Below are 8,605 nucleotides of genomic sequence, written 5' to 3'. Positions count from 1 at the left end.
TCCTAGCTAGCTTTCAACTCTAATGTAGGCATTACAAAGTATTTTGTCCTTCTACTCTGCAAAGAAGAAATTGTGTTTGACGCCTCAAAAACATTTACTCATAACAACTGCTATTTCATTTGGCGATAGAAAGAAAGTCTATATATTGGTGGTTATATCAAAATATAAGCTCGACGACAATCCACAAGGAAAGTAATATAAAAGAACCTTTTCCTTGATTGGCAATGTATGAATTTTTTTGTGTGGATTTGGTACTATACTCTATAATTTTTGGCGCTTTCTTTGAAAGGAAAGCTGAAATTTAGCTGATTTTTGGAGACTCTAGAGGTAGGTTTATACATTATAAGGTTGTTTTTTTTTTAATTTAAAACTCTGGTGCTCAACTTTCAATTCTTTATATAGAATCAACACAAGATACTCCATCCACTCTCCATTTCAAACGCTACACAAAACCATTCATAATTTCAAATTTTATTATTTTAGCTCATTATGTTGAAATTATAAGGGTCAAGCTAAACCACTAGGCTATACTCTTATGATGGCTTTTGTGGTGGCCTTAAGCATGAAAAAAAAAGGACTAATGTGTCCCCCCCCCCCTTCTCCCCTTTTTCTTTCTTCCCCCTCACCCTTTCCTTTTACTTTAATACCCCTCAAATTTCAAATAATTCCCAAAATACCCCCAACATTCTGTCAAAATTCCCAAAATGTCCATCGATTTTTCCAAAATTCCCAAAATACCCCTGGTTGTGAGACATTTTGTCATAAATTTCCAAAATGTTTATTAAAATTTTCAAAATTCCCAAAATACCCTGGTTGTAAGATCAATTTTTGCAAAGATAAAAAAAAATTGTATCTTTTCATAAGAAGACTGATTGTCTATCAATACAAGATGCTAAAACTAGAATTTGAGTTGGTTGTGTGGGCTTTGGAGACTAGTTGCTTCATTATTTTTAGACATAATTGCCCTTTTTTGCGAGGTGATTTGCGACAAAGTACATGTTAAGCACTCAAAAACAAATTTCAATTGCTAAAAACTTGGGGCATGCAGGGGCTGGCTACTTTTCCCTCTCGATTTTTAGGTCAAAAGTTGAAGCTTCTGTCGGCAATTACACTTAAACTTGTGTAAATTTCCCAGCTCTCTTAAAGGCAAGCTCAAACTTTAATCGGTATTTTACAATTTCAATTGGTTAAAATACAGTAGACCTGATTTTTTTTCTAACACTACCCAAGCCTGCCTCCACCTCTCCATGCTTCCTTCGTCGCCACGCGTACCCGCCCTCCCCTCTCTCTTTTTCCTTTTCAAAGCAAAGTATGCCCTTTCCTTTTCCCTTTCTCATAGGGCCAAGGGATCTTTCAAGATTCCCATTAAAAAGACATGCATACAAAACACAATTAATTAGCAATCAACATTCCATTCAAATCTTGAAAATTGACAAGGAAAACGCATTGCAGCCTAGTTCACGCGCATGAACTCTTTCGCGCCTTGCACACCCTGTCCCATTCAAGCTTGCCGTGTCAAGCGAAAAAATCTGTCCTGCGCCGCTTCTCCCTTTATCACAATTATCGAGAGCAACCTTAGAGAACACCTTTTCATCATCATTCTGACGAACACCGCATCCATGGCTACAAACAAACCACACACACTATACTCCTGCAGCTACCTCAATCCGCTCGTCTGCAATACCATGCACGTGCATCCTGCTTTCTGTTCTTCTCTCTCAACTGCTTCCGTTCCATGTCCGCTCAGATAGTTCCTTGCGTATGTGCAAGCAGGAGAGAGAGAGAGAGAGAGAGAGAGAGAGAGAGAGAGAGAGAGAGAGAGAGCATGGCAATGCTACCTGCCTTGTAGGGTGTTTCGATACTTCTCTCCCATAAGCGATGAAGCTACCATCACTACAATGGCTTGTTGGGAGCTTGGCCATTGGGACAGTCCTCCCCCTCTTTCCCTTTCCCTGTTCCGCAAGCGTACCATACCCCCTTTGTTAAGCCTTGCAGCTCTTGCATGGAGGCCCTCGGACACTTCTCCTGTATGACGCCATTCATGCCATCTCCATCTCTCTCTACCTCCCCTACACCTTGCTGTCCAAGGCCGGTGCTGCACATCCTCTACGCTTTCTCTACCAACATCCTCAATACATAAAGAGATACAAGCAAGGCAGAGTTGCCATATATTGCTCCTCCATGCGGGGCCTCACCAGTGAGCACACATGGCAATGTGCCATTCATGGTTGCTCTGCAATCACCGCCGAACCAACACAATCCAGAAAAAATCTCTCCTCCCCCCCCCCCCCCCCCCCCCTTTCCCTCCACCACGTGCCCAAAATGCCCTTCCAATTTTACAAAATTCCCAAAACACCCCAAAAATTTTGTAGTTTTTCATAAGAAGACCGATTTCATATCATACAAGATGCTAGAACTAGAATTTGAGTTGGATGCTGTGGATATGATTTGCTTCATTATTTTTATGCATAATTGCCTTCTTTTGCGAGGTAAATTACATGCTAAGCACTCAAAAGTGGATCTCAATTGTCAAAAAGGAATAAAGATTAGAAAATCTTGAACAATCCAACAAAAATAGATACAAAGGCATTTTGGAAATTTTTGAAATTTGAGGGTTATTTTGAGAATTTCCACAGATTAGAGGGGTATTTTGCCCTTAAAAATAATTGGTCGCCCCCCTACTAAAACACTTTCCTATAAAAACTAAAACAGTTTACTTTTACATTCCTTTAAACAAAAGTATCTCCCTAGATTCTACCTAAACAATTGCTTTCAAAAATTGTGGCGTCTTACCTAGTGCTCTAAGTGGAAAATTGGATACAAAATTTTGTGTGAAAAAAAGCAAGGTGGTTTGTTTTTGTGAGTTCATAGCTTCTCCTCTCATTTCCCTCATCGAGGGTTGAAATTTGATGGGCACTCATGCCTGTCAATTCCAAAGATTTTATGTTTTCTTTAATAATATACTTTATATTTTGAAGGGTAACACCCAAAAGAGGAGAAAATATCCCAAAACAAAGCAAGATGCCCTTCAAAAAGCAACCTTGCCCTCGCGCTTAAACAAGGGAGGCTCGCTTTGTGCTTGTGTGGCTCAAGACTGGCTGATGGGCATCGTGGACACTGAGTCCCATAGGGTCTTTAAGAACCAGGAAGGTGGGATCAACAGTAGGGACTACAAGGTGTTGATCTCGAGGCGTGTCATGGCTCAACAATGGCTTACATTTAGGTTTTGATCCCACGACCTGCTGCTCACAAGGCTAATGGCCTAACCATTTGTCCACACAAGTTCCTTAAAAGTCACGCATCTTTTACATTAAAAGTACTTTTCGACTGTAAGGTAAAGGGGCCAATAGTGGGCCAGCTAAGGTGTGTTCCTATATAGATTCATGTAAAATGAGGTGCAGAAGATGTGCAACGATGGGGGCTGCCTAACAAAATGGTATGCCGCAAGGATTAGAGTCACCCCCTCATCGACTGTGGGACAACGCAGGTCTAGTTTTAAACGCAAGTCCTACGAAACAAAACGTTGCACGTCAGTTGGTCTACTTGTGTGTGCACATTTGTGCTACATTGGGAGGGTGGTACGTCATACCCGCTTGTTCAAATACAAAGAAAGTCAGTGGGTACCATCTTAGTCATGTGACCGCATTCGAACCCATGACCTGGGTGTCGACAATCGAATGTTCGACCAACCAAGCTACCTCCTTTGGACGTTTTACTCTATCGAAAATTGGAGGGCTTTGTGTTCGAGTTTCCCATGCGTTGGGCTTCATCGTCGCTTCGCGATTGAGTGGAAGGTGGAGATTCTAGAATGTTCGGCCAAGTTGTGGTTTGGGCACATTTTTGGTACGGTGTGAACTCTTCGAACACACTCTCCCTTTGATGCTGCTCGAAGGGTCTGGAACTAGGCTAAGTTCCCTTCCTCCTTTCCTTTTTCTTGTTTGCTGCTCTCCGTGATCTTGGACACAGGCGACGACGCCATACACTGTTGTTGGGTAAGCGCTCTCTCTCTCTCTCTCTCTCTCGCTCTCTCTCTGTGTGTGTGTGTGTGCGTGTGCGTGCAGTTATTCAGAACTTTTGATCGATCATATATACTAGATCGAGCAGCATCCCGTTCATGTATACGGCGTGTGCGCGCGCGTGTGAGAGAGAGAGAGAGAGTTTTGTGAGTTGTGTAGCTATTTATTCTGTATTTGCTAGAATTGATGTTGTTGGACTCGGAGGCATATGCACATGCGTAACGATTATATTTGCAGTGTATACGTTCACGGTAGTACACTGGCAGTTTTATTATGTGAATACTTGATTACTAGGTTAGCAGTTCCTCTAGTCCCGTCTTCATCAGCCTAGAAGAAATAGTGCATTTAGTTACGGAGGCTGCCGCATTTCTTTACGTTTCTACAGTACTTGTTGCAAGTTGCAAGAGGGTAGTATTTGTGTGATGTGCTTTGGACAACGTGAACTCGTACACATGGGTCCTTTGTACTTGTTCGTCCACTCAAGTTTTTCCCACGCTTATTCCCAATTTTTGTCCCTTACATTGCTTGGAAGTAATGCTTGGAGATCTATTTGGCAGATTGTGCACTTGCACTCAAATGGCTGATGAAGCAAAGGCTAAAGGCAACGCTGCATTTTCAGCTGGAAAGTTTGAAGAAGCCATCAAGTACTTTTCTGATGCTATAGCTTTGACTCCCAATAATCATGTTCTCTTCTCGAATCGATCAGCTTCCTATGCTTCGCTTCACAAATATCAAGAGGCACTAGAGGATGCCAAGAAGACAGTTGAGCTGAAGCCTGATTGGGTGAAGGGCTACAGCAGATTAGGTGCGGCATATTCTGGCCTGGGCAAGCATGATGATGCAGAATCAGCCTATAAGCAAGGATTAGAATTGGATCCAGCTAATCAAGGCCTCAAATCAGGACTTGCTGATGTGCAAGCTGCCAAGTCAAGACCACGTGCCATGCCCATGCCCGGTTCGACATCCCCATTTGGTGATATTTTTTCAGGACCTGATTTATGGGTGAAAGTTACACAAGATCCTAGAACACGGCCATTTCTGCAGCAGCCAGATTTTGTACAAATGCTCAATGATGTGCAGAAGAACCCTGGGCATCTTAATCTGTACTTGAAAGACCCAAGAATGATGCAGGTTTTGGGTGTTTTGCTTGGGATAGGTTTACAAACTGGGCCAAGAGATGAGGACAATGGGTTTCCAGATGATAGGGCTACCTCTGAGGCCACTGCTCAAAGTGCTCCGCCGCCAGCTTCCAGCTCTGCTCAACAAAGAGCAGCTGAAACCAAAGAGGAATCGGAGCCGGAACCAATGGAAGTTTTAGATGATGCAAAGGAAAAGAAGCAACGAAAAGCTGAAGCAGTTAAGGAAAAGGAGGCTGGAAATGCAGCTTACAAGAAAAAAGACTTTGATGCTGCCATTGAGCACTATACAAAAGCAATAGAGTTGGATGATGAGGATATTTCGTACATAACTAACAGGGCAGCAGTTTATCTTGAAATGGGCAAGGTTGGGTGTTCTATTCTAGTTGAAAACGTTTGGAAGGTAGAAGTTGAGCTTTGGCTTCTTGTTGTTTTAACCTAGTTGTCTTGTTTATTCGTGGACAGTACGTGGAGTGTGTAGATGATTGTGACAAGGCAGTTGAAAGAGGGCGGGAGCTACATGCTGACTACAAAATGGTTGCAAAAGCCCTAACAAGGAAAGGAACAGCATGCATGAAAATGGCCAAATGTGCAAAGGATTATGATGTAGCAATAGAGGCGTTTAACAAAGCACTCACAGAACACAGGAATCCGGATACCCTAAAAAAACTGAATGAGGCCGAAAGAGCCAAGAGAGATCTAGAACAGAAAGAGTATTTTGACCCTGAAATAGCTGATAAAGAGCGAGAGCTTGGTAAGATTGTTAGTTTTTTAACTCGAGATGCTTGTTTTGAAAGTTATTCTTCAATTTGGGGTACTGTTTGCAGGCAATGAATGCTTCAAGGCACAAAAGTACCCTGAAGCTGTGAAGCACTATAGTGAAGCTATCAAGAGGAACCCAAATGATGTGAAGGTGACACTTTTGACACTTTTTGTCTCTCAATGTTGGAAAAATTCATATTCTCCAGTATGGCTGCCTCTTATGTCTTGAGTTCGTACGGAGTCTTCACCATCAATATTGTGTATTGTCCAGTGTAGGCACTGTATTTATATGCATTGTCAGCAGATTCTGCTCTATGACAATGTTCTCTACATGTCACCTGACTATCTTGTCTTGTTGTTGTAGTTTTCTTTTATTCCATCAGCAGGATATAGATGTCAGTTTGTTTTAACTGAAAAGAGGTCTTGCCCATGGATTAAATTTACTACAAGTTTCTTATCTAAACAGCATTCAAATCTGTCCTCTTTTTCCGTAACCTTAAAACTACCTAGGGAATAATATCCTGAAGTGTAGTTATTTTGTGGGAGGCAAGGCCTTGTTTGTCTCATTGCTTCCTGGGTGTCTGGTCCCTAATGGCTAGGCTCCATCGGGCTCTCCAAGGATTTATTTTTTTACTTGAGCCATATGTGAAAGGTTAAGTGACTGTCACTCAGGATGACAGTTGTTTGGGTTTTGTGTGGGTGGCTTGCACTCAGTGGCAATTCACTTTTATAAAGGGTTAATTGCATCCGACTAACTAAGAAGTTATTGTGGTCTTTATAGGTTTACAGCAATAGAGCTGCATGCTACACAAAGCTGGGAGCTCCTACCGAGGCACTGAAAGATGCGGACAAGTGCATAGAGCTTGATAAGACATTCGTGAGGGGCTATGCTCGCAAGGGGGCGGCCCAATTCTTTATGAAAGATTATCATAAAGCTCTTGAAACTTACCAGGTTTCAGTTGCTTGAGCTTTCAAACTGTGCTTTACATTGTACTTCTCTGGTGGTGCTTCAAAAATTTGTTCATGTTTTTTCAGGCTGGTCTTAAGTACGATGAAGCCAACCAAGAACTACTGGAGGGAGTGAGAAAGTATTTCTCTGCCTAAGGGTGGTTTGATCCTGCTACTAGCTTGTCCATGTTTTGCTTAGCGGCGTTTTTTTTGTGACAGGTGCCTATCTCAAATTGATGCTGCCAACAGAGGGGCAGTAAGTGAAGAGGAGCTGAAGGAGAGACAGGTAATCTGTCAGAACAAGGACCTGTGTCATCTTGCAGTTACGTATTGCTATTTGCTCTCAGAACCTTTTATGACTGATAATTTCTTGGTCTATTAGGCCAAGTCCATGCAAGACCCAGAAATCCAAAGCATCCTCTCTGATCCGGTCATGCGTCAGGTATGTGATTTAGAGGGTCTGGATGGGTTGCTTCATTAATACAGAGTCCTGAAGTCCTACAATTGCTACTGTTTGACACGTGCTAGAAAGTGTGCACAGGTGACATTTTCTCAATTGAGATAGTCTGATGGCATTTTGTAGCAATTCTGATGAATTGTCGCTTCATTTTGACTCACTTCAGCACCTTACCAAATTTCCTGTCAGATGCAAGATTCTTCAGAGCACGTCTGTTTTGTATTTGCAAAGAAATCCAATGTGGATTTGTGTTGCGAAACAATGGCTTGATTTCTGTGTTGCATCTGTGCTCCTTTGGAATATCCTGCTATGGTCAAGTGCTCGGTACCGAGTCTGTAAAACTCATCCGGCGCAGCATTCACTACATTTGTTACATATGTAGAAGTCATGTTAATTTACAATACATTGGTTGTTAATGTTTACATTTTAGGGACATCATCTGTCCCGGAGGGATGAGAAGTTATAATATCCTTCCCCACAGGACAAGAGGTGAAAGGTTTCTGAGGAGAATGAGAAGTACCTCTCTCCTGATGGGAGAAAGGAGGGTATGCCAAGAAGCCCCCCCCCCCCCCCCCCCACCCTCGCAAGATGCTCGTACAAATTTCAAGCCTGGTAGCAGTGGACGGCTGTGAATATGGGGATATGAATGGAAAATGATATATCATGGGTGATTCTGTCTTTTTCACCTATTCTATCTTATCTGTGGTTTGTACTTTATAGCGCAGAGCTCCCAATTCGGGTACAGATATGTTTTAGACCTTAGGACCGTCCATGTATGGGTTGTATTTAAAGAGGTATTGGTCTTTGCAGGTTCTTGTTGATTTCCAAGAAAATCCTCGAGCAGCGCAGGAGCACACAAAGAGTCCCTTAGTTATGCAGAAGCTGCAGAAACTAATGGCAGCTGGAATCATTCAAGTACGGTGATGCATAAAGTGCTTTCGCCCGTTACCTCTATATCGAGAGGTCGTGATTGTTCTGCAAGAGTGACATCACTTGGCATGGACATAGAAGGCAGAATTGTGCAGAAGTTTTGTAGAAGAAAAGATTAAATATTGTTGTGCAAGACAGTCATGGAGTTCGAGCACCAATTCTATTGGGTGTGGGTAATCATTGTTTTGGATTTTGCGCATATAAATTCACTTTGTAAATGGTAGATTTCTCCATGTATCTGCCAGGCAGGGAATTATTCGGTTACTCAAGTTCCTCTGGACTGATATACTCGAAAAATCCCGATGCTTGAAATTGATAGCTTAATAATGTTCTGCAATGATTTTATGGGCGAAAAA

The 8,605-nt window shown here is 42.2% G+C and overlaps 1 protein-coding gene across 1 annotated transcript; it reads left to right on the top strand.

The window, feature by feature from the left end:
• The first annotated feature begins 3,835 nt into the window (after positions 1–3,835).
• Positions 3,836–8,605, top strand: LOC147432936 (hsp70-Hsp90 organizing protein 3-like). The gene is made up of 9 exons (XM_086492679.1): positions 3,836–3,992; positions 4,574–5,519; positions 5,618–5,906; positions 5,980–6,065; positions 6,696–6,866; positions 6,950–7,002; positions 7,082–7,148; positions 7,245–7,304; positions 8,130–8,605. The coding sequence occupies exons 2-9, from the start codon at positions 4,593–4,595 to the stop codon at positions 8,241–8,243; spliced, it is 1,767 nt and encodes a 588-aa protein (XP_086348805.1). The 5' UTR covers positions 3,836–3,992; positions 4,574–4,592; the 3' UTR covers positions 8,244–8,605.

This window comes from Adiantum capillus-veneris, chromosome 20 (genome assembly GCF_014529385.1).
Source record: "Adiantum capillus-veneris isolate H3 chromosome 20, ASM1452938v2, whole genome shotgun sequence".
Taxonomy (NCBI): domain Eukaryota; kingdom Viridiplantae; phylum Streptophyta; class Polypodiopsida; order Polypodiales; family Pteridaceae; genus Adiantum; species Adiantum capillus-veneris.
The sequence above is the reverse complement of the archived record's forward strand: the minus strand, read 5'-3'. Positions and strand labels throughout refer to the sequence as shown.

Coding starts and splice junctions, on each gene's coding strand:
- LOC147432936 (XM_086492679.1), top strand. CDS start 4,593: ATGGCTGATGAAGCAAAGGCTAAAGGCAACGCTGCATTTTCAGCTGGA. Junction 5,907..5,979: donor TGATAAAGAGCGAGAGCTTG/GTAAGATTGTTA, acceptor TACTGTTTGCAG/GCAATGAATGCTTCAAGGCA. Junction 7,305..8,129: donor CTGATCCGGTCATGCGTCAG/GTATGTGATTTA, acceptor TGGTCTTTGCAG/GTTCTTGTTGATTTCCAAGA.